The sequence below is a fragment of the Lontra canadensis genome, unplaced genomic scaffold (assembly GCF_010015895.1).
Source record: "Lontra canadensis isolate GAN:19392208 unplaced genomic scaffold, GSC_riverotter_1.0 scaffold65, whole genome shotgun sequence".
Taxonomy (NCBI): Eukaryota; Metazoa; Chordata; class Mammalia; order Carnivora; family Mustelidae; genus Lontra; species Lontra canadensis.
In genome coordinates, this window is record NW_022631059.1 from 793,138 (window position 1) to 818,019 (window position 24,882).

At 61.5% G+C, this 24,882-nt stretch overlaps 1 protein-coding gene across 3 annotated transcripts; it reads left to right on the forward strand.

Moving 5' to 3' along the window:
• Positions 1–8,220: 8,220 nt before the first annotated feature.
• On the forward strand, positions 8,221–24,616 carry YTHDF1 (YTH N6-methyladenosine RNA binding protein 1). 3 transcript variants are annotated; one of them, XM_032878814.1, is made up of 6 exons: positions 8,222–8,487; positions 8,647–8,671; positions 9,683–9,762; positions 15,512–17,026; positions 18,682–18,709; positions 24,606–24,616. In XM_032878814.1, exons 1-5 carry the CDS (start codon positions 8,461–8,463, stop codon positions 18,706–18,708), a joined length of 1,674 nt encoding a protein of 557 aa, XP_032734705.1. In that variant the 5' UTR covers positions 8,222–8,460; the 3' UTR covers position 18,709; positions 24,606–24,616. The 3 variants fall into 3 exon arrangements, with proteins under 3 accessions (XP_032734703.1, XP_032734704.1, XP_032734705.1); XM_032878812.1 differs by lacking the exons at positions 18,682–18,709; positions 24,606–24,616 and adding an exon at positions 17,139–17,216 and having other exon boundaries at positions 8,221–8,487; positions 15,512–17,065; XM_032878813.1 differs by lacking the exons at positions 8,647–8,671; positions 18,682–18,709; positions 24,606–24,616 and adding an exon at positions 17,139–17,216 and having other exon boundaries at positions 8,221–8,487; positions 15,512–17,065.
• Positions 24,617–24,882: the final 266 nt, after the last annotated feature.

The following is a 24,882-nucleotide window of genomic DNA, read 5'->3' on the forward strand; positions in this document are numbered from 1 at the left end:
TGGGGGGGCGGGGGGCTGATGGGGGCAGGGGGCTGACAGTGGGGGGGAGGGGGGCTGATGGGGGCAGGGGGCTGACAGTGGGCGGTGGGGGCAGGAAGGCAACCCTGCCCTAGGGCAGGTAGCAAAGCCATTGCAGGCAGGGTGGGCCGTAGCGCAGCAAGGGTCACAGAAGACCTGGAAGGAGGTGGAGGGGTCTGGGGTCTAACTCAGGTTGGACCTGGCGGGGCACCTGCCGCAACGGCCCTCCCTCCCCTTCGGCGCCGCAGACCACAGACCCAGCCGAAGGGCCCCCCCCCCGCCCCCCGCACCTACCAGGCGGGACAAGGGTTGCCGCCTCGCCTTCCAGGAAACCCGCCGCCGTCCTCCTATACCAGCTACTCTGGCCGGATGCTGCCAGGGTCCCGGAGATGCCCTGAAACCTGCTCCCGTCAGAGGCCCAAAGCCACCGGGGTCCCTGCAGGAAACCCCAGTGAAGGGTGTGGCTGGGAAAGCAGGCGGCAACTAGCGGGGTGGCTGCGCCCCTGCCCCACCCCTCCCGGCTCCCAAGGCCAGGGTGGCCTGGTGGGCGATGCGGGGAGGGATGGGGCACAGCTCAGGGTCTGTGGGGGCTGGACCCCAGATGGAGGCTCTCAACATGTTGGTCTCAGGACGTCGGGTCCTTGCCCCCTCCACACCCCACTGTCCGGGACGCAGAAGGACCCTTCCCTCGGGTCCGCCTGTCCCAGGGCGGGAGCTTTCCTCAGGGGTCGGCCCTCTGCCCCCGGTCCACCCTGACCCTCAGATGGACAGGGAGGTGGGGACCAAGCCTCCAGGCTACTTTTCTCGTGGTGGGGGGAGCCCTGCAGCCCCTAGGTTGGCTTGCATGCTCTGGGGACAGGGGACAGGACGGGTTCGGGGGGCCCTCCCCGTTGGCTCTGGTGGCAGAGGCGGCTTCCCCTTGGGGCCCCTCCGACCCTACCGCTTCGGGGCAGGCGAGGTAGAAGCAGTATCTCTCAAGCTGGGGCATCCCAAACACGCCTAGTTTCGCTAATTACGAGGTGGAAGGGAGGAAGCGGCTCGGAAAGGGGGGTTTGCTGCCTGAGCCGGGGAGCACCTTCCTCTTCACACCCAGGGGCAGATGTCCCACGAGCTCCGCCAGCGCGGGTCTATGTCTGCAGAACCGCGGGCAGGGGCAGAACCTTCCCGGCGCTGGGCGCGCGGCCGCCTCCGTACCGCCTCCCTGGGCCTCTGAGGGTGGGCGTGGAGCCCGGGCAGCCCAGGGGGCCGAGGAGGGAGGAGGAGGCCCGGCGTCCCCGGCCTTGCTCATCTGCACCCGTGTTAGGGGGTCCTGGAACAAAGAGCCACCCGTGAGCAGCTGACGGCTGACGTAACGGAGAGGCGCGGAGGGAAAGACAGCAGTCACATGTTATTCTGGAAATACTGAGAATGCTAAAATGCAAAGAGTAAAAGTCACTGTCTGAACGCATTTGGTGGCGCTACCGGGTCGGTTTCTGGGTCCGACCTTGCCCTGAAGCTATGCAAGGTGTCTCCAGGAGCGGACGGTGCAGTTTCTGTGGTTTCAGACTGAGCAACTGAAGAGCCTCCAGGCGGACGCAGGAGCCCTGCCCTTGACCCCTAGACGTGCTCCGCCTCCCCATTACCTGCCCCCATTTCTCAGTTAACTGTCCGTTTTCAAACATGAATGGGCGTCTGTCCATGCCTCCAACAGCTGGCCGCCCAGACCTCGGGGGTGCCGTATCTTCACTGTGAAGTCCTCCCAGGTACGACGATGCTAGGTGGGAGACGGGGCAAGACAGCCGCAGGTCACCACAGTCATCACCGACGGGGTCTGAAGACGACCCAGGACCCACGCAATGTGCTGGGGAGCAGACGAGACGCTTGTCCTGCCTGAGAGGTTCGGAGGCAGCTGGGTTGAGAGGGTTATATCCCTGGACTGAGACCATCTCCCCACCGGCGAGCGGGGCTGGGCTGTCATGGGGCAGAGAGGCCAGCACCCCAACCACAGTCCCCGCCTCCCCCAAGCCCATACCCGCCTGAGAATGTTCTTGCTTACAAGCTGTGGGACGTGCTGTCCACGCAAGCACTGGTCTTCCCTGGAGATGACTGGGGTCAGGACGCCTGGGCAGCTGTATCGGCCTACTGGACACCTTCCCCTGGACACCTTCCCCTGGAGTGAGGCTTCTGAGGCCGGGCAAAGGAGGCCAGTCCACACAAGGGAAGGGGAGGGCAGCTGAGTCCCTGGCACTTGGGCCTCTGGGAGGCTCAGCAGGGCCGAGCTTGCTGGCCAGGCCTGGAAGTATCCCAGGAGCCCCTCTGAGACAGGGCAGGAGGCCTGCTCTCTGTGCACCCCCTCTCCTGGCTGAGAGAAGGGCTCCGTGAGCTTTCCACATGGGGGTCTGGAAGTCCAGCTGCCCCAGGAGCTCCCCTACTGTGGCCCCAGAGCCAGGACTCCAGGTGACCACCCAGAGCACTGGGCAAGCGCAGGACAGGCACGGGAATGTGGGGGCAGGGCCACTGGTGCTGGGACCCCTGCCCCTGCGTCCACGCTCCATCCAAGAGCCCACGTTGACCCGGCCCTACCGTTGGACCCGGCTGCTGGCGACGTGGGACTGTCCTCGCAGCTGCCGCCAGGAGCAAGCACACGCAGCCTAGCGGCCCCCAGCACAATCTCACTGAGCCGGGCCAGCTGCAGATGGGCAGAGGCGAGCAGCGTGGGAGGGCGAGAACCTCAGCGGAGAAGGTCCTCGGAGCCTAGAAGGGTGCCTGGCCACGGAGCCACGAGGACCTGCGAAAGGAAGGTGGCCGGGGAAGGTGGCCAGGGGTGGGGTGGGAGGGAAGAGAAGGAGGGAGGTTGGATCTCACTGAAGGTGCTTCTGTGTCCACTCCTCCTTCTTCACCCCTGCATTTTACCTTGAGTTCTCCAGGACAGGTCCTGGGGTAGAAGTGCTTTTTGGGGTTACTGCAGGAAGCAGAAGGAGGGAGTGGGCAAGTCACCGATACTGGGGGGTGTTGCGGAGGGGTCACTGCCACGGCAGCCCTGTGGGGGGGCACCCCTGGCACGTGGGCTGTGGGGTGAGGGGGCTGGAGGGAGCCTCGGGCAGAGCCGCCAGAGGCCAGCAGGTGGCCCATGGGAAAGGCAAGCGTCTCCCGCCCGCTGAGGGTGAACGCGCGGGACCTCCACCTAGCTGAGGGCCCAGGGAACCCTACCCTACCCACAGCTTTGGGGCTGCCTGGGTGGGCTAGCCCAAATGACCTCAGGCTCACTGAATCAGACTGTTTCCTGGCATGTCTGGGCCCAGGCCTGGGCAGGACAACTGGCCTCTCAGTGAAGACAGTTCAGTGCAGCTGAGCCGGGCTCCTGCCCGCCTCTCCCCCGAGCCCAGCTGCCCCTCAAAGCTGAGCCAGGAGGATGGGGGATGGACTGGAGGCAGGGCGCACTGCTTGAAGGGGAAGGAGGGGGTGACGAACAGCGGCCTTGTTGTCCCACTACCTGCAAAGCCTGAGATGTCCACTGGCCACATGTCCTCAGGCCAGCTCTGCCGTCTGCAACCACCTGGGCATCATCTCGAAACTTGAAAGATCCCGTGTCTGGGCCCAGATCCCCAGTCTAGGGACCGGGGCAATTAGGTTCAGCTTCAGGGAGGGCTGGATCAGGGAGCTCAACCCACCTTTGCGAGGGGGCTCCCAGGAAAGAGCTGACAGGCTGCACCAGTACACAAGCTCCAAATTCCCCAACCCCATGCAGGCAGAGCTCAAGGTTTGAGCGGGTTATAGCGGTGCAAAACGTCTTTCAATCTCTCCCTCACTTTGGGTTTTCACGCTCGCGAGGCAGCGTTGCTTGGGGCAGGGCCCTCACAGTCAGGTCAAGCGTAGATCCTGCAGATAGGTCATGACTCGGCTGAGCCCCAAGGTCCCCCAGAGTGAGCATGAGGTTCAGGAGAGCCACAGGAGGGAGGGCCAGACCACCCAGGAGCCCCGGGCAGGCTGGGGAGAGGACGTGAACAGGGGGCAGGGTGTGCCTATCAGAGACTGGGAAGAGCATCCCAGGCAGAGGGGACAGTGTGGCCGAGGGGACTGTGGTTGGTGCTCATGGGACCTTGGAGCCAGCCAAGAGGGGCTAGCTGAGCAGCGTTTGGCTGGTGATGGTTGCCTGAGCTCCACAGAACCCCCCCCCCCCTTGGCAAGTTGAGGTCTGGCCCCGGGGGCTGCACGCCATGCGTCATTGTTGCAGTTAAGACTCCTGGGCGCAGGGGACAGAAACTCAAGCCTTCAGTGGAAGTGAAACCTCTCGGTTCTTGTGACCAAAAGCCCAGAGCCGGACTGCTTGTGGCTTGTCTGGACAGGCCTGCTTCTCCCACTCTGGGCCCTGCCCTCAGCGTCCCACTACTTCCAGGCCATCGTGACCACTGACAGTTCCTGCGGGCCTAGCTGAGCACCAGAGGAAGCTTCTCATCTCCAGACCCAGACACTGTCTTGGGCAGGGCTCCGACAGTGCCAGGTGAGGCGCCCAGGTCCAAACCATGGACACCGGGGGGAGCCTCCCCGGAAGAAAAGCAGGACGCGCCCGGCTCTTCATTCCTGCCCCACCAGGCACCTGGTCCAGCCCCCACCGCCAGTTTTCTGGCCACTGGCTTCTGTGGTCCCCCCTCTTTGTGAGTCTTCATGGTGCCGGAGGACCTGTGACCCAGGCCTGCCCTCAGGGCATCCCACTGCTCTCAGCGGGGCTGGCTTGGCATTCACCATCTCGATGTTCTTAATACTTTTGTCTTTGAACTTGTGTTTTGTAAAGTGACATCCCATGGGATGATGTGGCAAGTGTGGGAGGCTTGGGTTCTCCCTGGTCCCCTTCTCCTGGGACGGATTCTCAGCTGCCCCCTCCACTGTCCTCTGCCAGGTGACTGATACTGCCCCTCCCCCCAGCAGGGGTCTGCAGGGGCTCTGAATCACAAGTGTGGGCTTGGGAAGCCTGTGAAGGCCTGTGTTTCCCCTCCGAGCATCCCCTGCCCCAGGGAGCGTGACCTTAAGCAGCAAATGATAAATGCCAGGACAGGCCCTGGGAAGAGAATGCCTCTTTCCTGCTGTCTGAGCGAGCCCCGGCTCTCACCGTGCCCAGAGCCAGCTGTGCTGGGCCCTCCTGGGCTGAGAGCTGCCCCCGGCTGTCAGGTGAAGTGAGGTCCCCCCCACCCCACTCCCCCAGACTGAGCAGTGCAGGGTGCTTGGCCACAGCTTACCTCATCTCGTTGCCAAGGTCAAGGTCACCTGACTTGGGACAACAGTGCAGAGCACCCCCACTCTCGCAGTCTCCACGACCACCAGCAGGGGGCATCTGTATCTTGCCCCCGCAGCTGTGAGACGTCTGGGGACCCACCTGGCACTGTCTTTGGGGACCGAGGAAGCAGAATGCTGTTGGCAAAGTGGAGTTAAGATTCTAAAAGCTCAGCTCCTGGAAAAGCAGGGAAAGTTGCTGACCAGCAGAGGCTGGGGAGGGGTGCGGCCGGGCCCTTTGGGAAAGTCACGCAGAGGGGTTGGAGCCGAGGATGCCCGCTGAGGACAGGACAGGCTGCAGGGTGCCAGAAGCTGGTTAATGCCCGCCAGCTGGCCATGGATTCCCGGTGGAGCCCTGGTGAGCTCTCTAACTTCTGGGGGATCAGCTGCTCCAGGCCCCCAGAGCTGCTGGTGCCTCAGTGGTCTGCTAACTGTCATCGTGCACCCCCATGTGCCAGGCTGTCTACCCGCACTGCACACAGCAGTGGGGCCTGGCCTGGCCTGGCCACAGGGAGCTGCCCTTCCAGGGGGCATGCAGCTGCCCTTGTGTCCTGGTTCCAAGTCCTAGCCAATGAGCTGCTGCCCCCGAGCCCCCATTCTGGACGAGGCCCCAGCGGTCCTCCTGAGGCCAGACCAGTGGCCCCTCCTGGCTGTCTCAGCTCTAATCGAAGGTGACCTGTTTACCCCCATCTGTCTCCCTTCTGGGTCACAGGGCGGCGTCTGGCCGACCCTGACCCTGTGCCTGGTCCCCGCACACAGCAGGTGCTCAGTGCCGTAAGCAGAGCCGCTCTCCTGGCTGCGTCAATGATCCCCAGTCCCCTTGCCAGCTCCTCAGGGCGGAGACTGCTGCCTAACTCCCAGCACCCCACATAAGCAGGTGCTCAATTAACATTCATGGAATGAATGACCCAATGAAATCATTAAAAAGAGGAGGTTTCGAAACTGTAAAACGCTAGACTCACAGGAGGTAACAGAGGGTTACTTCCGGGGTGGGGGGCACATGTCTGGAGAACATGAGCAGGTCTTTCGGGGATGAAACAGCTCTACAGAAAGCTCCGCGGAGACGGGGGTTTCCAGAAGGAGACCCCTGCTCGGGAATATACTTGGAGTTTAGCTGAAGAGGTGACCAGAGAGCGAGACACTGTTGTGGGCGCTTTCGTTACCCACTGGGTGGACAGGTATCCTCGTTTGCAGGCCCCCCAAGGCCAGTTGTTGGGTGAGCTATGGCCAACACCCAGGGGAGAGGTGCCTCCAGCCAGGTGGTCTAGGGCACTCAGGGCCACAGCCCTTAGGCCCGGCCCCCCAGCTTGAATGACTCCGCGCAGCCTCTTTTGGGAGCCACCTGCTGCATCCGACACAGCCAGTCCACCCAGGCTGGGCTGCTCACGGCAGCCTGAGCCTGAACAGCCCGGGGATGACCTTGGGAGGGATGAGGGGAGCAGTGGGCCGTCCCTGACAGCTTCTGTGAGATGCAGAGCTGTGTGCGGGGAACAAACCGACAGACCCACGTGCACATGTGCCGTCAGGGTGGAGGGCTAGGGAGGGGGACTGCATGCGTCTCCCGCCTGTGCCTTCAAGAACCAAGATAATGTTTCACCTTACCACGAGCTGCCCACGGCCCAAGCGTAGCCAGGTCCTGCTGGACGCCGAGCCATCTGCAGGGCATCAATCGCATCTTCCTCTTGTCCTTGTGAGCAGCCTGCCTTTTCCATCCTTAGGTCAGGCAGGGCCCAGGGAGACCCAGTGACGAGCAATGTCACCTCCATGGCCCACCCACCTGCTGGCACCATCTCTACCTCCCCTGCAGCCGCCAGAGATGTTGTCTGGTACCCCGCTGATCCTGTTTCTCTGGCGCTGGTGCAGCTTCTGAGCCTGTCCTGGGATCCCACGATGACCCTAGCAGTCCCCATCCCCCCTGCTTAGGGCCTAACCTGCTTGCTGGCGTCCCCCTTGGCCCTGGGGACGATCCTCTGATGGGGACGATCCTCTGATGCCCACCTGCCTGGCTCCCTACCCTGAGCCAGCATTCTAGGCCTCTCTCCTTCAGCAGAGCCTGGGGTTTGTGAAGGTTACAGGAGTGCACAGGAGGGAGGGCTGGAAGGAAGAAGAGAGCCGTCCGGAAGCCAGGGTGGGGAGTGGCCACAGGGGCTCTGGAGCTAGGAGCTGGGTCTAGGCCGGGGGCCTACACTGGGAGGGGTGGGGTGAGTGAGAAATAGAACTGAACTCCTTCCAGGGGCTGTCCGTCTTCAAACGGAGACCAAAGGCCCCTGTCCCTCCTGGACTAGGGCCCAGTGTGGGGCTGAACCCTCTTTTCCTCCCCGTGCTTAAATCGGGGTCAAGACTCTAACGTGCAAACCGGTGATGAACCGGGGAGTCCCTGAAGACCCAAGAGAGCGCTGAAAAGCAGGACCCTCGAGGAGGCCCAAACACAGGGTTCCCCAGGAACAGCGGTTGCAGAAGGCAAGGACACAGACGAAACTTAGGAAGCGGGGAGGTGCAGCCCCAGCGGCCGCAGAGCTGCACTCAGGGTCCACCTCTGAGGGAGGTCTGCGGGGCGTCTGGGCCGGGCCGGAGGGTGGTCCGTCGGGTCCACCCTGCCGTGAGCGGCTTTAGGTCGGTGGTCGTGGTCCTACTCGCCGGCTCTGCTTCTTCAGACCTCGGGGATACGCACAAGGCGCCAGGGGCTGAGGCCTCAGGTGCTGGGCCCGGCAGGTGCACGCCCGACGAGGCCGGCCGCTGACCACCCGACGCTTCCCGCTCTGCCCCGGGTGGCCGGGCTGGACTTCGCCCACTAGACTCCCCGGGCTCGCCCCGCCCCCGCCGCGCGATACCAGGACCGGGGCGCGAGATCCGTCCCGCCCGGCCATGGCGCGCAGGCGCGGCGCGCGGCCGCCCGTCGGCGCTCCCGGCCTGCCCTGCGCGCGCTGACGTCGCGCAGCTTCGTCCCCGCCGTCGCCGCCGCCGCCATTGGAGTAGGCGCCTCGTCAGTGCGTCCCGTCCAGGCTCGTTGCCCTGCGCCGCGCCCCGCGAGCGGCCCGCGCGCCCGATAGTCTCCGCCGCCGCCGCCCGGCCGGCGCCCGGGGAGGAGGCGGCGGGCCCGGGGCCGTGAGAGCGCGGGTGACAGGCCCGGCCTCGCGGGGAGGCCCGAGCCGGCGGGCGCCCGGGCCCCGCGCCGCGCCGGGCTGTTCATGAAGCATGTCGGCCACCAGCGTGGACCCCCAGGTAGCCGGGCCGGGGCCGGGGCGCGGGGGCCGGGGCGCGGGGCCGGGGGAGCGCGTGCCCGTTGGGGCCGGAGCGCGCCGCACGCCGGACGGGCGCCCGTGAGTAACTCGGTGTTTCCCTCTCCCCCGGTCCCGCCCGCGCCGGCCTGCGGCGCCGCAGAGAACAAAAGGACAAGATAATAAAGGTACGGCGGGCCGGCGCGGGCGGGGCCGGTCCTGCGGCGGCGGGGCGGGCGGGCCCGGGAGGCCGCGGACCCTGCGGGGGGGAGGAGAGGTCCGGGAAGGGCATCTGGAACCGGAAACTTTTCTCCGTGTGCTTCCGGGAGATCGAATTGGGCCGTCGCGTTTGGGGAGGGTCGACGGGGCTTCTCAAGGAGGAGTCGGTGAGCCGGTGGTTAGAGCGACCCCCTCGCGCCTCCCCCCTGCAGGAGGGGTGGGTTGGAGTGGGCGCAGGGAAGGAGGCGGAGGGGCGGGCGCCCGGGCTGCCAGGCGCGCCGCGGCTCTGGGGCGCCCCGGTCAGCCCTCGGCCAGCTGGGCACCCGGCGGCCACGGGCCTGGCTCTCTGTCCGCTCGCGCTGTGACGTTGTGGCTTCGGATAAGCCCCCAGCGCACTGCGAGAACCCGTAAGTGACCCTTCGTGTCTGCTGGGACGGCGGCGTCTACCCAGGGTGTGTTCCTCGGGTGTGACCCGATGCGGGCGCCTCGTGTTTTAAGGTGGGGAGAGGCCCCGTACTTCACTTGCCGTTGCTTTGCTTGTTTGGCTGAGCGTTGGAGCGCGGCAGGTGCGCGGGGAGCCGGCGACCGGAGCCGGGAGTCCTCGCTGGGCTCCCCGGGTCTCTGTCCTGCGCACAGGGGGGCCGTTGGAAGCGGCGACCTCTCTTTGCCCCCGTAGTCTTCCCAGACCGACCGTCTTCAGCAGAACCAGTTACAAGTTCTTGCGGTACTTTTGTCTGCACCTCTGCCTTGTCACCTTCCATCAACTTACGATTGAGTCTTTACCAGAAACACCAAAGTCGTTGACGTTTACGTCATCGTTGTAATTAGTTATGTAAACGTCCGGGGATGCCGGTGGTGCTCCTTTTCAGTGGAAGCAGTTTCTAGGAATTGATGGGCATAAACGGTACTACTTTTGATCTCTATGCTTAAAAGTCATTTTTTAAAATTCAGAGATAATATTTTTCAACTTCTTGTTCTAGTACAAAATGGTTCTTTGCATCCGAAGGATACGGTCCATGACAATGACTTTGAGCCCTACCTTTCTGGACAGTCAAATCAGGTGAGTTTTTTTTCTAAATAACATGTATTTCTGTTTTAGTTTCTATTGAGTTTTGTAACACGCCTTTAGTGTTACGTTTCCGACTTCGCTGACATCCGAGAAGCACAACAGGAGGTACTAGAAATAGTGTGCTGACGCCTCGCTCGGACCGTGGCCTGGAGCTAAATGTGGGGCCCGAGAGCAGTGGGGCTGCGCTGTCTCTGGAGGAAGCAGCATCCCATGGGGGCTGTGTGCCGGTGGACTTCTGTGGGCCTTGGTGTCCCTGGCGCGGTGAGCGCTGCTTTCGATGTGGTGGGGGTGTGCGTGGTTCTTTGGAACTTTCTGGTGAGTCAGTCCAGCTCTGGGCATTAGAACTGTGGTGTAGGAGAGCACCTAAGAGCCAAGCTGTGGAGCCCGGCTTCGGCTTTGGGTTCGAATCGTCACCACCGACTCGGCGACACTTCCTTAGGCGCCTGCCTTCCCTGTGCCTCGGGTACCTTTTCCGTGGCGCTGGTTGTGGTAACTGCTCGTAGCATCGTGGGGCTGCATGAAGCTCCAGCCCGTAGCTGTGATGGCCCCAGTAGGTCACAGCGGCCGATTGCTTAGACACGCGGCACTCCGGGTGCTTTGGACTAAAACATGTTTGGGGCGCGGTGTGTGCTTGGCAGGATGTTTCGCAGCCTTCCTGGCCTTCAGCCACAAGATGCCATTCGTAACCGGCTGCCCCACACCCACACACCGTGGGACGACCAAAAATGTCTCAGCATGTCTCTTGGGGCCAGCTTGCCCTGGTTGAAGCCACCGGGCTAGTTGGAGTAGAGGTTTAAGCATGATGTCTCCCACTTTCTAAACATACTGTGTTTGCTTTAGAAGAAAACCAAGCCTTGCCTCTTCGTGCAGAGGAATAAAGTTGTTCTGTCTCCCTTTTCCTTAGTCTGCTCTTGTCTAAGTGTCTTAGAACTTCTTACAACTTTTCTGCATGTCTGTCCTTGTTGCACTGAGCAGATCCGTCGCAAAGGCACTCGGGAGACCCTTTACAGAGCCTCCCCACCTCCCCTAAGAATCCGCCCCTCCTCTGGGCAGGCCCAGGTGCTACAGAGGAGGCCTGCCCTGGCCTCAGTGACGTATTGCTGGAGGTAACGGCAGGCAGTTAAGTGAACTTATTTTACTTCGGTGCTTTCCTTTTTGTGTGTGATTTGAACACCATGGCAGTAGCGTGTTCTGTTCTAACCAGAGGAAGGCGGCGGGGGTTGTTCCAGATGCACTTGAGAGGCTTGTGTAAGGCAGGAGCTCTCGTGCTGTTCGGGAGGAGCCTTCGTTGGAAGTGGGGCAGACGATTTTCCGGCAGGACGTGGTTCAGCTGGTTGACCCTGGGGAAGCCAGAGCGAAGACCGTCGTAGGCAGACGCTGCCGTGAACCGCCTCAAGACGGCGGCGGCTGTGCGTCCCGGCTGTTAGGGTGCGCGGTTCATCAGCACATCGCTGTAGAGTAAGTCTGTGTTCTTGACTGAGCACGGATTTTCCGGAAACACCCCACTGTTGGAGTGTGGGAAGCAGGTAACACGGGAGCGCGCTGAGATCCTAATTCCCCTGGTCCTCTTGTTCTGCGGGTGAAGAAACAGGATGGGAGAGGCCTGGGTGGTGGGACCTGTTTGTGGCAGAGCTTGGTTCCCCACTGAGGGGTGGGATGTGTCTCCCCGCACACGGCAAGGGCTCCTTTTGTGCTCGTCTGCCATTCCTGCCTTCGGTGGGGGGGCACCGTGCAGTACGGCCTCCTTGCAGACGAGCCGCCGGGAGTTGAGCCACGTCCAGTCCGGGACTCCGCTGCTGGAGAGCCCTGCCGAGGTGGCTCCTGCGCGCAGCTCGGCCGGGGCTTGGATCAGGGCTGCGCGTGCCACCGAGTGAGGGAGAGACGTAGCTGGGGTGGCCGGAGCGGCCCCCCGTGCTGTACTCGTCTTCAGCGAGGTGTCGATGCACGCCCGGCCGCACGCGGGTAAAGGGTGCCGCTCTGCGAGGGGCTCTTCTGCACCCGTGCCTGGACGCCACCGTGAAGGCCGCGGGTAGAGCCGGCAGCCCCCGGTACTTTGTGGTTTACTTAAACCCGGATGTTTGCAGTAGCCAGTTGGAGGCCCTTTCTGTTTCTGTGTTTGAGGTGGTAAGACATGGGACGGTAGGGACCTGTTTCAGAGCAGGCCTCTAAGGTCACTTAACTTGCAGTGCCCTGAACAGAAGTGTCCCCAGGGCGGGTGATTTTTCCCACAGGAAGGTCTCGGGACATTGTTTCTGCTGCGCTTTTATTCCTTCCTAATTGCCCCCAGAACCCTCCTGCATAGATGTGGCAGCGCGGGGTCCCCTTGTGTGCCGTGGAGCGTGCACTAGTCAGTTTTAGGGAGGGGGAGGGAGAGCACTGGGGAGCCGAGGGGCTCTGGGTGGGCATTATGGGTGGGGGGCTTTTGGGGAAGGGCTCTGATGGGGCTCTGGGGAGGCGCTCTGGTGGGATTGTGGAGGAGGGGGCTCTGGGTAGGGTTCTGGGGGAGGGGCTCTGGGTTAAGGGTTCTGGAGGGGTTCTGGGTGGGGATTCTAGGGGAGGTGCTCTGGGGGAGGGGCTCTGGGTTAAGGGCCCTGGAGGGGTTCTGGGTGGGATTCTCGGGGAGGGGCCAGGCAGTGTGGGCGCTGTGGGAGTTAAGGGCAGCTGGGACTGTGCTCAGGTTATACTCAGTCGTCAGCAGATTGTTGGTCTGGTCGCGTGGGACAGGGACAGAAAGGAACAATGGTAAACTTGTGTAGTTTTTTTCAGTGACGCACTTGTGCCGTCAGTGTCCGAGGACGTGTCCGCTTTCTAGGGCGTTGTGTGAGCTCTGCTGTTCTGAGCCTCAGTGCTGGTCGCTCGTCGCTGCTTTCACTCGTCCTGGAGCGCTCTTCTGGGAAGCCGCGCCGGCCGGCCGCCCTGCGCAGGGGGCCTGCTCTGCACTGGGAGCGGACCCCCTGAGTGCTGGCTGGCGGGGGTGCTTCAGGGTCAGGGTGTCCTGAGCTGTCCGCATCTCTTCGTGGACCTGGGTGAACCAGCTCTCAGAAGTCATCTCATGGTTAACTTGGTGCCTCCTTAGTGCTCTGCCGGGAGCATCTGTCTGGTGTGGAGAGGAGTTCGGTTTGTAAAAGACAAACTTGTCTTGAAAACGGTGCTCCGCTATCGTCCAGGGTTTCCGGGGTTTGGGGGCTTTCACCCAGTCGCACAAAGCCAGGCTACACCGGTGCCCTGTCGGCAGCCCACATCACGTGACGAGCCCATGAGCCCCGTGGTTCGTGCCAGTGGCTTGCTCTGTGGTAGGCTTGGGTGACGGGAGGGGCCGGTGAGGAGCGCGTGGTCTTGTGCGCTGTGGCCTCCAGTGATGCCAGCCAGTCAGTGGGCACGTCACGGAGTGCGACTGGCAGGGCCCAGGGAGATCTTCGTGTACTTCTTGTTGTCTCCTTGCTCAAAACTGTGTGCCTTGAGCTGAGGCAGAGGCAGATGTCCTCTGTGTCAAACCGTGCTCCACGCACACAGCCCCACCAGGCGAGGGCCTGCAGCCACGGTCCTCTTGTGCAGGGACACACGCAGCCAGTCTGGCATCCGTAGGGCCTCTGCCACGTGCACCTGCTGGGCCTCCGCTGCGTGCCCTGCGCCCGTGTCCCTTTGATCTTGCCTGTTTACATAATTTACTAAAGCTTCAGTTTTGGTCATCCAGAATGAATGAATTTCTTTTTTTTCCTCAGTGTGGTTCACTTACTAGTAAGTGTGAAAAAGTTTGAATTTTAGAATACATGATTTTCTTTTATGGTTTTTTAGTGGAAATGACATCAGGCTAACAGTCACTGACTTTGAAATCTGTGTGGTCTGGAGGGCCCATCTTGTTTATTATTTTGGACGAGGCCTCAAGGAGGCACCCGAAGCGCCCAGCACTTGGCAGTGTCTCTCCTTCTGTTGCCTAATTTTGCCCCGAAGACGAGTCAGCCTCTCTTTTTTGAGGTCGTGTATTCTACCAAAGGCTATGATGAGAGGTCTCGTGTGTGAGAATGTCGGTGGCGGAGGTGGTTTTACCTTGTGCCTACAGAGATGTGTGGCATGGCCGGCGTGCTGAGGGGAAGCCTGGAGTGTGTGCCGCACCTGCAGCCCCGGTGCCCAGACTTCTCGTTGGCAGCCCCGGTGCCCAGCGCGCGGAGTAGGTTGCTTGCTTGGTGTCAGCGAGCCAGGCTGAGCCGCGGCCGGGTGGCGGCACGTCTGTCGGGAGCAGATGTTCTGGGCTGCATCTGGACGGGTCTGGGGTGAGGCCCTGTCAGTAGGGGGGTCACATCTCTGGTCACCTTCACAAGCGAGTGGAACGTCAGGTTCGCTGGCAGCCAGGAGGCTGGGTCACCTCAGTCCCGTGTTGCGCCGTGACTGCTGGGGGACCAGCCTGTTCTCCATAGGGTTCTCTGGGGGGTCTGCTGAGTCACTCCACATTGCCACTGCAGGGAGGCAGAGGGGCTCGCTTGTCTGGTACTCCAGCCCCCACCCCCGGCTGCCTGAGCCCAGCTCCCACCTTGGTGGGTCCCTGGGCCTGGAGTGGCAGCAGACACCTTGTGCCACCTTGTGCCAGCCGGGCCGGCAGGTCTGCTCGCCTGAAGATTGGTGTGGGGTAGGAGGAGGTCTCTGGCCAGTGCTCTCCATGTAGAACCTTCTGGTATTTGGCATGGAAGGAAGGGGAGAGGATGGGGACCCGTCGGAAGATGGTGTCCGGACTAGGAAGCGTGCTGCTGCCCCTACTCTTACTTTCCTTTTCAGCCTTTCCACTCTTAGGTCAGCTGCCCTGGGCGGGACGCTTCCCCGCCTACCCCGAACCCTCTCCAGGAAGCCATTTAAGTCACCACCAGTGGCCTGGCCTGAGAGGTCCAGTTCTGGCCAGACCAGCAGTGAACCTCCCCAAGGAGGCGCCGTGTCAGAACTGCCGACCCCAGGTATCGATCTGTGCCTTGGGCCGGTTTCCGGAGACTCGGAGAAGGGCCCCTGCTGCGTCGAGGGGTGGTTCGGCCGCCGCACAGGTGTTTCCTGTGTCCGGGACGCCAGCTTGGTTGGAGCCCAAGACAAGGGGCTCTCCAGCTCAGAGAGCAGCAGGCAGGACCCGGAGTTGGCGAAGGAGCTGCCGGAGCCACTCCGAGAGCCCACGGCGCGGCCAGGACAGGGTGGGCTGTGAGTCGGTGAGACCCCTCAGGACTCAGAAGAGGGGCTGGGCCGTCAGCAGGGCCGGGAGGGAAAGGGTGTTGCACGTGGGGCGGGTCCTCTCCGGCGCGTTGAGCAGTCCGAGGGCTTGAGACCAGGTTGTGGGGCGAGTCTCCCTGAGCGCCCCCGCTTGTCCTGTGGCTCGAACCTCTCGTTGCCCGCTGAAAGCCGTTTTCAGCTGCTGTGCTGCCTGTGCTGCTGGCGTGCGGGTCCGCATCATTGCCAGTCGGATGGCTTTGTGCCTCTCTCTGGGTTCCTTTAGCTTTAAACCGTCCACTCCTTGAGGGGAGAGAGGCGGTTCCTGAGTGGGCCGCAGACCGCCCACGGTAGAGGGGCTGAGCCTGGTCACGTCGCCTGGACCCAGAACGTTGCAGGTGGCCACCAGGCCTCTCTGTCCTGGTTTTGTTCTCGGTCGGTGCTCTGGGCCTCCCTGTCGGCAGTGACGGTGCTCCAGAGTCAGCGGTACCCACGCAGGCAGTCTCCGCCAGGGCGCGTCTCGAGAGCGGTCTAACGTTTCCTGTGCTTGTTTCCCCAGAGTAACAGTTACCCGTCCATGGCCGACCCTTACCTGTCCAGCTTTTACCCACCGTCCATCGGGTTCCCTTACTCGCTCAGTGAGGCGCCCTGGTCTACTGGAGGGGACCCTCCCATCCCGTACCTCACCACCTACGGACAGCTCAGTAACGGAGACCATCATTTCATGCACGATGCTGTTTTTGGGCAGCCTGGGGGCCTGGGGAACAACATCTATCAGCACAGGTTTAATTTTTTCCCTGAAAATCCTGCTTTCTCAGCCTGGGGGACAAGTGGGTCGCAGGGCCAGCAGGCACAGAGCCCTGCATACGGGAGCAGCTACACTTACCCGCCGAGCTCTCTGGGCGGCACGATTGTGGACGGGCAGACGGGCTTTCACGGCGACACCCTCAGCAAGGCCCCTGGAATGAACAGCCTGGAGCAGGGCATGGTGGGCCTGAAGATTGGGGACGTCACCACCTCTGCCGTCAAGACTGTCGGGTCGGTCGTTAGCAGCGTGGCGATGACTGGTGTCCTTTCTGGCAACGGTGGCACAAATGTGAACATGCCGGTTTCGAAGCCGACCTCGTGGGCTGCCATCGCCAGCAAGCCGGCAAAACCACAGCCGAAAATGAAAGCGAAAAGCGGAGCTGTGATCGGGGCCGCCCTGCCCCCTCCGCCGATGAAGCACAACGTGGACATTGGCACGTGGGACAGCAAGGGGCCCGCGCCCAAGGCTCCCGCCCCCCACCCCACCCCCCAGCCCGTCCCCCAGCACCAGCCGGCTGCGCAGCCTCTTCCCGCCCAGCCTCCCCCGCCGGCCCAGCCGCCGCATCCGAGCCCTCAGCTGCCGCCCCAAACCCGCTGGGTCGCCCCTCGCAACAGAAGCGCGGCGTTTGGGCAGAGCGGAGGGGCTGGCGGTGATGGCGGCGCTGCTGGAACCGTGCAGCCCAGCTCTGCCCCCACCGCGGAGTCCCACCCCGTCCTCGAGCAGCTAAAAGCCGCCCACAGCTACAACCCGAAGGAGTTCGACTGGAACCTCAAAAGCGGGCGCGTGTTCATCATCAAGAGCTACTCGGAGGACGACGTGCACCGCTCCATCAAGTACTCCATCTGGTGCAGCACCGAGCACGGCAACAGGCGCCTGGACGGGGCCTTCCGCGCCGCGGGCAGCAGGGCCCCCGTGTACCTGCTCTTCAGCGTCAATGGCAGCGGGCACTTCTGCGGGCTGGCGGAGATGAAGTCGCCCGTGGACTACGGCGCGAGCGCGGGGGTCTGGGCTCAGGACAAGTGGAAGGGCAAGTTCGACGTGAAGTGGATTTTTGTCAAGGACGTGCCCAATAACCAGCTCCGGCACATCAGACTGGAGAACAATGACAACAAGCCGGTCACCAACTCCCGCGACACCCAGGAGGTGCCCTTAGAAAAAGCAAAGCAAGTGCTGAAAATCATCGCTTCCTACAAGCACACGACCTCCATCTTTGACGACTTTTCGCACTACGAGAAGCGCCAGGAGGAGGAGGAGGTGGTGCGCAAGGTGGGTCTGGCTTCCCCGGGCCGGGGCGCAAAGTCGGGGTCCCTGACCGCCACTCCCCAGTGGTCTGGGGCAGGGACAGTGTGGTCACGGGAGGGTGTGCATCTCCTGGGCTTCCCAGGCCTGGTCACCAGCGGTGACGTGGATGTGGGCGTCACTGTATGACTTCCCGGTTTGAGAGGACGTAACGGTTGGGACCACAGTGCACACCTCTGTCAGGGACACTTAGGAGTGGTGTTCTGCGGCTCGGGGTGGGCCAGCTGCAGGGGCTGCAGACCCTGCCCTCAGTGGGCCAGAAGTGCTGCCCTAGGGGCTGTTGCTTCCTTCTCCCTCAAAAACCCAGTGTCTTAGTCTGGAACTCGGCACCCAGGTGGTAAGGAGGGGCTGGGGCTGGGGAGGTCTGCAGTGCAGGCGTTTGCTAGCAGCCAGTGAGCCTCGGGAGCCCAGAGGGCAGGCCTCGCGGTGGCGGTGGGCCGTGAGGTCGGCTCTGTCTCCCGCCCCGTGACTGGGAGTGTCCTGAGCGGGGGCTGGTAGAGGCCGCTGGAGGGCCTCTGTGTGTGCTGTAGGAGAACAGGGCTCAGAGGCCCGTGATCCGGCTCAGAAATGGGGAAAGTGAGGACAGCGTAACACACTTTGTAAAGCTGGTTTGTCTGAGAGCGTTCATCCCAGGATTTGTTACGCTTTTCTGGTATTAAAACATTGTTTTTTTAATTAAATGTCCGTTGAGAGTAGATGGGTTTGCGGCCTGTTTTAGCTGAAACCCCGGGACAGGGCGTAGATGACGGGAATCCCAGTGCCGTCTGCGGTGTCAGAAGCTGCACTGGCCGTGACAGCTCATAGTTGGTAAGACGTGAACGGTGAACGGGAGTGGCCCCTCCTTCCCGGGTGTGGAAAAGAGGTGCTGGTCCTTTTTTCCAGTTAGTGAGAATCTGTTTTAACTCTTTAGGTGTAAGATAAAACAACTGAACTGCTGACTTTACAGGGATAGGGCAGAAGTCATTGGTAATAAGCTGAAGACCCTTAGTGGGTTTCTGGCAGTGGCCGTGGGTGGCCGTGGTTTATCTTAGATCCTGTGGCACCTCGGGTCTTTTCCCGAAGCTCACTGGGTTCCGGACGTTGTGTGAGGTTAGGGGTACATTTCTGTCCGTGACCTGGTTTGTGTTTTAAAGTCGGAGGGTCCTAAAGGTACATTAGCGAGGGGTTTTGGGAAGAGGAAGTCTTAAGTTGGTCCGTGGGGTCCTGCCTGCCGGCTTCGAGCTGTCCCTCGGTGAGCTCGAGAGAGGTTTGAACTGTGCCCCGCGCTGCTGCTTGGCCCCGTGGGTCCGTGTCTCAGGCTCATTTTACTTGCAGCGTCGTGAGGAGGGGCCGACGGGGCTTCTGACCCTGTCGATGGGACGCCAGACAGGCAGACGTGGGGCGAGGTGGGCCTGTGCCTGGTGGGAGGCACCTGGCCAGAGGGGCCTTGCCGCAAGCAGGTGGACGCCGTGGGTGGGTGGCGCTCAGCGGCCCAGTCCCCCTGCTGCTGTGGCCTGGCCGGTGCCACCGGGGTGCACCAGTCCGGGACCGGGGCACAGCCCGCCGGGCAGCCTGGGACTCGCTTCTGAGGGCGTGTCTGCGGCCGGTTCACACAGTTGGTTAAACTCTTGTTCCTTTCGCAGGAACGACAGAACCGAAACAAGCCGTGAGGTGGGACCAGCTTCCGTGTTCTGACGCTTGACCAGAAGGCTGGGGGGAGCACGTGCTCCGTGCTGTCGCCTCGTGCAGGGCCCGGCTCGTCGCATCTTCACGCCCTTTGTCTTCTGTTTCTGCCCCGATGGGCCTGCGTTGGTTCGTGTTCTGTGTGTTACGGTGTCACAGAGCCCACTAATGACGGACTGTGCTTCCGCTTGTCGGTCAGACCCGACGTGACACAAGCGCCCCTCACGGCAGGACGTCCCAAAGGTCCTGTTGTCGTTGGGCAGAAGTCACATTCTAGCTCCCAAGAGTCCCTGTCATTTAACGTCTTCATGGGGACTTCTTTGTCACCTTTTCTTACTTTCTAGCAAACACGAGAAACCGGGGCCTGTTTTGTCATTTCCTGCGTCTGTTAAAATACTTTCCAAAACGCTGAAATCAGGTTCATTCGGCCGGTTTGCCATTTTATCACCCATTGTCTGTCTGAGATGCTGGTCTGTCCACTTGATCTTTCTGCTTAGAAAGATAGATTTGAGTTTTTCAGATTCGGTGAGCATGCTGTGTTGGCGCGGAGCGTCCGGCCCCTCGTGGCTCCTCGCCCCGGCGGGGCAGATGGGGGGGCGCGGCCGGTGGACGGTTGGGCTCAGCGGTCTGCGGGCTCAGCTGCGTGGGGCCACCCCAGCCCCCCGCTCTGCACCTGCGGATCCCGGTGACCTCCTGCGTTTGCCCACAAGGCCGAGCTTCCCACGTAGGATCTGCTGGGATAGCCGGTGCTGTGGTGGGTTTCGTTTTCCCACTGAAGGGGTTTAAAAAAAGCAAACAAAAAATCCGTTGAGAAATTGAATTTGCTGTCCTGTGTTGTGTAATGAGGGACCTCGAAGAGCTCGCTGCCACCCGGAGTCTGACTCGGAGCACGAAAACGGTGCTCACGCCCGTCATTCTGGCACAGTCTGCGCCCGCCCGCTGTAGGGGATCCGACTGTTCGAGAGCAGATACCTTCTGGAACCTATTTACTGCAAAAGACCCTCTCAGTCAAAGCGCAAGCCGTATTGTTTAGACTTGTATGGAGAACCCGGCACTCCGAGCTGTCGCCGGCCGCACGGAGTCACGGACAACGTCGGATAACTTTCCTCTGGAGAATACAAGCCTTAATAAACAATACCTATTTAGCAAGTCTGCTGTCCTGTCGTTCTTCACCCCCACCCCAGGGGGCGAGGTCTTGCTCGGCCGCGTGGGCGACGCCGGTTCTCTCGTCTGCGGCAGGAGCCCGTCGTCTCCAGAAAGCGCGCGCCATCCTGACTTCACTCACCCTGCGCTGTGCGCCGTGGAGGAGTTAAGAGGAACGTTTTTCTCTGTTTCTTTTTTCTTTTTCTTTCTTTCTTTCTTTTTTTTCTATGTTCTCCAGCCCAACATGGGGCTTGAACTCAGGACCCTGAGATTCCTTGTTGCGTGCCCCGTGGGCCGAGCCAGCCGGGAGCCTCTTGAAGGTCCAGTTCTCACTCAGAGTCTGTAGCCCCTCAGCGCACTGCGAGCCTTTCCAGGCACAAGCCGAGTTGCAGGAGGTCTGTGAGCGTCCTCCGTCCGCTGGATGCCAGCGCTGACCTCCTTCCTCCACCTGCTCGCCAGCCGCAGACCCCAGCGCGCTCTCCCGAGTCAGCACACGCATCGGGAAGTTTAATGCTTGGGCCGCCTGGGTGCCTGGTCGGTCTGCCGGAGCGTATGTCTGCCTTCGGCTCAGGTCGGGTTCCTGGGGCCTGGGGTCAAGCCCCGCGTTGGTCTCCCTGCTCAGCCGAGAAGCTGCTTCCCCTCTCCTCCCTGCTTATGCTCTCTCTTGCTATCTCTGTCACTGTCTGTCTCTTTCAAATAAAATCTTATCTTTTTTTTAAAAAGGAAGTTTAATTCTTAATTTGTTTTATTGTTGTAAAATTTACAGGTGCACAAACCTTAAGAGTTTTGAAGTCTGAGATAGAAGTAAGGACACGGGACGTGAACACCACAAAACACTTCCTCGTGTGCGCACGCGGGTGTGCGCCCGCGGGGACCCAGTCATCCGTGTGAGGGCGTGGCGGGTGAGCTCAGGAAGCCCGGCCTGGCTCCCTGGCAGGTTAAGCTGGGGGTTTTGCACTGCCCAGCTGGCACGTGTTCTGCCCACAGCAGTGCAGCTCTGTGTTTGCTCAGAATGACTTCTCGGATTTTGTCTTGAAAGTGCACATCAGACCTTGGGTGCTGTTTTCTTCCGTGGGCTTGGCCGTCAGGCTCCCTTAAAGGTAGGCGGTCCCTAGCCGAGCTGACTGGCAAAGCAGTGTCCCCGCCTTCAGTTGGGGGCGAAGCAACAGAGGGGCCAGGGCTGTCACGGGCATGCAGACGGGCCAGATGTTCATCACCAAGGAGCAGAGGCTGGGATGGCCACTCCTGTTTGTCTAACGAGATCAGTTCCTTACCTGTCCCCTAGTTGGAAGGCTCCCTCCACACCCTGCTGGCCAGGTTGGCCCCTGGGAGCAGAAGTCGGGCTGCCTCCCACGCTGGCCCTCGAGAGCGGAAACCACATCCACATCCGAGGAAGGAGAGAACGTGTGTCGTGGCGGGGGAGGCTTAGAGGGATGTATGCAGTTCTAAGCAGGACAGGTTTTGCTTATAAAGGGCTGTGTGACAGTAGTATTTGCCTCCTAAGGCCAACCGGGTCAGCTCTAGCTTTTACCCAAAGGCACACCCACAGGTGGCTCTTTTGTCTGGGCATTTAGCTGTTGAGAGGGAGTCCTGGAGAGTGCCGGCTGGACCTGCCTGCTGGTGGCTTCTCCAGCTGGGGTCCTGTGCTGCCTGGTGCCTCAGGGCCTGAGATCGAGGCACCCCTCTCACTCGGGCAGGAGGAAGGCAGGTCACTAGCTTCGTTTCCTGGTTGTGGTCAGGGAGGGGGTCCTGTTGGGCCTGTGTCGGCGAGCGCGGTGGGCGTTGGCAGGGTCCCAGGGCCTGCACAGCGGTTGTGCAGATGAACTTCTGTCCCCCTCCTCCCTGGGCTCTCCCTGCCTGTTCTCTGTGTGGCCCATCACCTGTCGGTCAGCTTTCAGTTAAGATTGGCGTGTTTGGGTTTTTTTCCCCCCAAACCAACGTGTTAGAAAAGGTATTTGAACAGCTGTCCTCCATGACATTTTTACTTTAATTCTGTGGATGAGAGGGGGAATTTTTTTTCAGTTGGGAACACCCAGTGGACTGTCTCAGAGTCCATCTTTGTTTACTGGAAAGCCTCCCCCCGCCCAAGCCCCTGGAAGAGAGTCTGGGTGAAGGTGCCACAGTAGTGGCCTCGCTGGGAAGTGACTGTTTGGATCCCTCCTTCCCTGGCAGCCAGGCACAGGCTTCAGTGCTCCCTGGACGGGGGCGGGGGGTCAGCCCTGCACACAGATGAGGTCTCCTCCCGCGTGCACCACCTGCCCTTGCACGAGAAGAGCCAGTAACAGGCTTGGGCTGTGCCCTGTGAAGTGACCTTCCTGGAGGGCAGCTCTGGGAGTGACCTGGGAGGTGCCCCGGCCTACTGGCAGCTCAGGGCACGAGGGACGTCTCAGAGCAAGTTCTCGAGGCCTTGCAAGGCCACACTCTGGATCGCCCAGGCGGTTTGTGGCCCCTCCAAGAGTACAGGCTACCCTGAGTCAGAGTGACCAACCTCTGCCAACAGCTAGATGGAGCTCAAGGCTCACGGTGACATGTGCTGAGTGCCCCTGGTGTGGTGACCCCAGCTCCTCATCCCCTTCCTGCCAGCTCTGAGGCCTCCAGGCAGACTTGGGCTGTCCAAGATTGGGCTGTCAGCTGGAAGCGGACATGATGGACAGGGTGCCCTGGACCTGTGGTGTCCCATGCAAGGTTGAAGCAAACACCCACGTGTCATGCCCCGCGGGAGAGGGCTTTCCTGCCAAGCGGCGGGCTCGCATGCCAAAGGCCTGGCCCGCTGAGTGTGGGCGTAGGAGCTGGGGCTGCGTTCCTTGTTTTCAGACTTTTTATTTGGAGTAACGACCAGTTTACAGAAGAGTTGCAGGAGCAAGGATGGTGCAGGGCCTTTGACCGGATTGGCTCGTGAGCGTTTCGCCCCGTGTCCTTGATCCTGTGCTTCCTGTGCGTGTGCCTGTGTGTGTAGGGTTTGTATGTGAATGTGGGCATGTGCATGTGTGTATCCAGGTGTGTGTATGCAGGTGTGTTGTATGTGTATATCCAGATGTACGGGGGTGCAGGTGTGTGGGTGTATGTGTGCGTGCAGGTCACGTGTGTGGAGTTGGGTGTGCAGTTCTGAGGCTGTGAATGTGTGTATCCAGGTGTGTATGCACGTATGTGGGTGCATGTATGTGGGGTGTGTGCAGATGTGTGTGTGCAGGTCTGGGTGTATGTGGGTGTGCGTGTGTGGTCTGTGTGTTGGTGTGCAGTTGTGTGTGCAGGTGTGGATGCATGTATGGGGGTGTGTGCAGGTGTGGGTGTATGTGGGGGTGCGTGTGTGCTGTGTGTAGGTGTGGGTGTGTGCAGGGTGTGCATGTGTGGTCTGTGTGTAGGTGTGCAGGTGTGTGCAGGGTGTGCGTGTGTGCACATTTTGGGCACTGTTTGAGGTCTGCAGTGGGTCTTGCACCCACATACTCCACTGTGGCTTTGACCACAGCTCGTCAGGCTCTTGAGTGTGACAGCTGTGACTCTCACTTGGGGCTCTGTCTGACCCTAGTTTGGTCATTAACGTGACAGTGTTCTGCACCATTCTGGGGAGGGGAGGAAGCTTTTTGGGCCAGGCTCTTAACGCTGTGTCTGGACAAAGCCTCGAGGTCGACACTCCACTGGCCCCCCCCACCCCCCTGCTCTGGAAGAGGACACCCGACACGCACAACCTTGCAGGCCTGATAGGGAGGCCCTAGGGTCCCTTCCAACCCTTGCAGTGCTCCTTGCATGGCTGGTCCCTCAGCGGCGGCCTCTGCAGACGTAGGAGGTCACGGGCGGCTGCTGATTGCTGTCCCAGGTCCAGTGCAGTGTGAGTGCGTCTTGTGGCCAGGGAAGCCCTGCCTGGTTGGCCTCTAGAAGTGGATGCGGGTTTAGCCTAGGGACCGGCACGGAGAGAGGGGGCGCCCCTTCCCACAGAGATAGGTTCCAGGGGTCCCAGGGCTGGTCTGCCGGGGTGCTGATGCCAGGAGCATGCCCCCCTTCCTTTTGACCTGGGCACGCAGAGGTTGCTGCTTCCCAGGCAGCTGGCAGCACCACAGAGCCCTTCCTGCGGGCGGAGGGTGGTTAACTGCAGGCATGCCCTAGCTGACAGCCCCGGCTCGCGGGAGCCATCATCTGAGTGGTGTCCCCAGTGACGGCTGTCATCTGCAGCCCCGCTGTGGGTTTCAGGGATGCAGTGTGGGCGGGATGGCTGCTCCCTGCCTCCCGTCTGGGTGGTACAGGTGCGGTTCTCCTGCCACCCCGGGGGGATGAGGTCCTGTGCTTCATGCCTGAGTCCTGCGACAGTCCCACCAAGGCCAGGGGGACAGTGCCTGTGGTTCCTCCCTTAGGGCTGGCTGAATGGCACCCTTTGCACATCTCCCCTCTCCCCTGGACTGATGTGTGGTGCAGGCACCTGAATCCTGTCACCGCACAGCCTCGATCTGTGCCTTCCCGCAGGGCTCTTCCCTCCCCTACCCCTGAAGCCCTAAGGTCACTGGAAACTGGAACTCTGCCCCTGGGGCTCTGGCCCTCAGCGACCTTCAAGGGAACAGAGGTCAGTGACATGGCCCCTTGCCACCGAGGACCACTGGGCCAGCTGAGGGACGAGCCGCTTCCAGGGACCAGAGTGTCAGAGAGGGAGCCGACGGTGGCCTGCTGCTGCAGGAATGCCAGAGGAAGGACGGGGGGGCAGTGTGGCTGGGTGTTTGGCTGGGAGGTCTTCCCGGAGCAGACCAGGATGCAGGAGGAGCCAGGCCTGTGAACTGCTCGGCGCCCCGGGCAGGGGGCCGGAAGTCTGTGGTCTCCCCAGCAAGGATGGGTAGGGTAGCTTGCGGGGCAGCGCAGCTGAGCCCGTACCTGGGGGCTTGGGGGTGAGGGGTGTTTGAGTGCAGCTGGAGAGCAGCGGGCGACTAAGCACCTGCAGCAAGAGGTCAGGAGTGGGCAAGGGCACGGGGTCGTGGTCCGAGAGGGACGTGGTCAGCACAGCAGGTGAGGAGGCCACAGCTGGAGGGCTGTGCCCA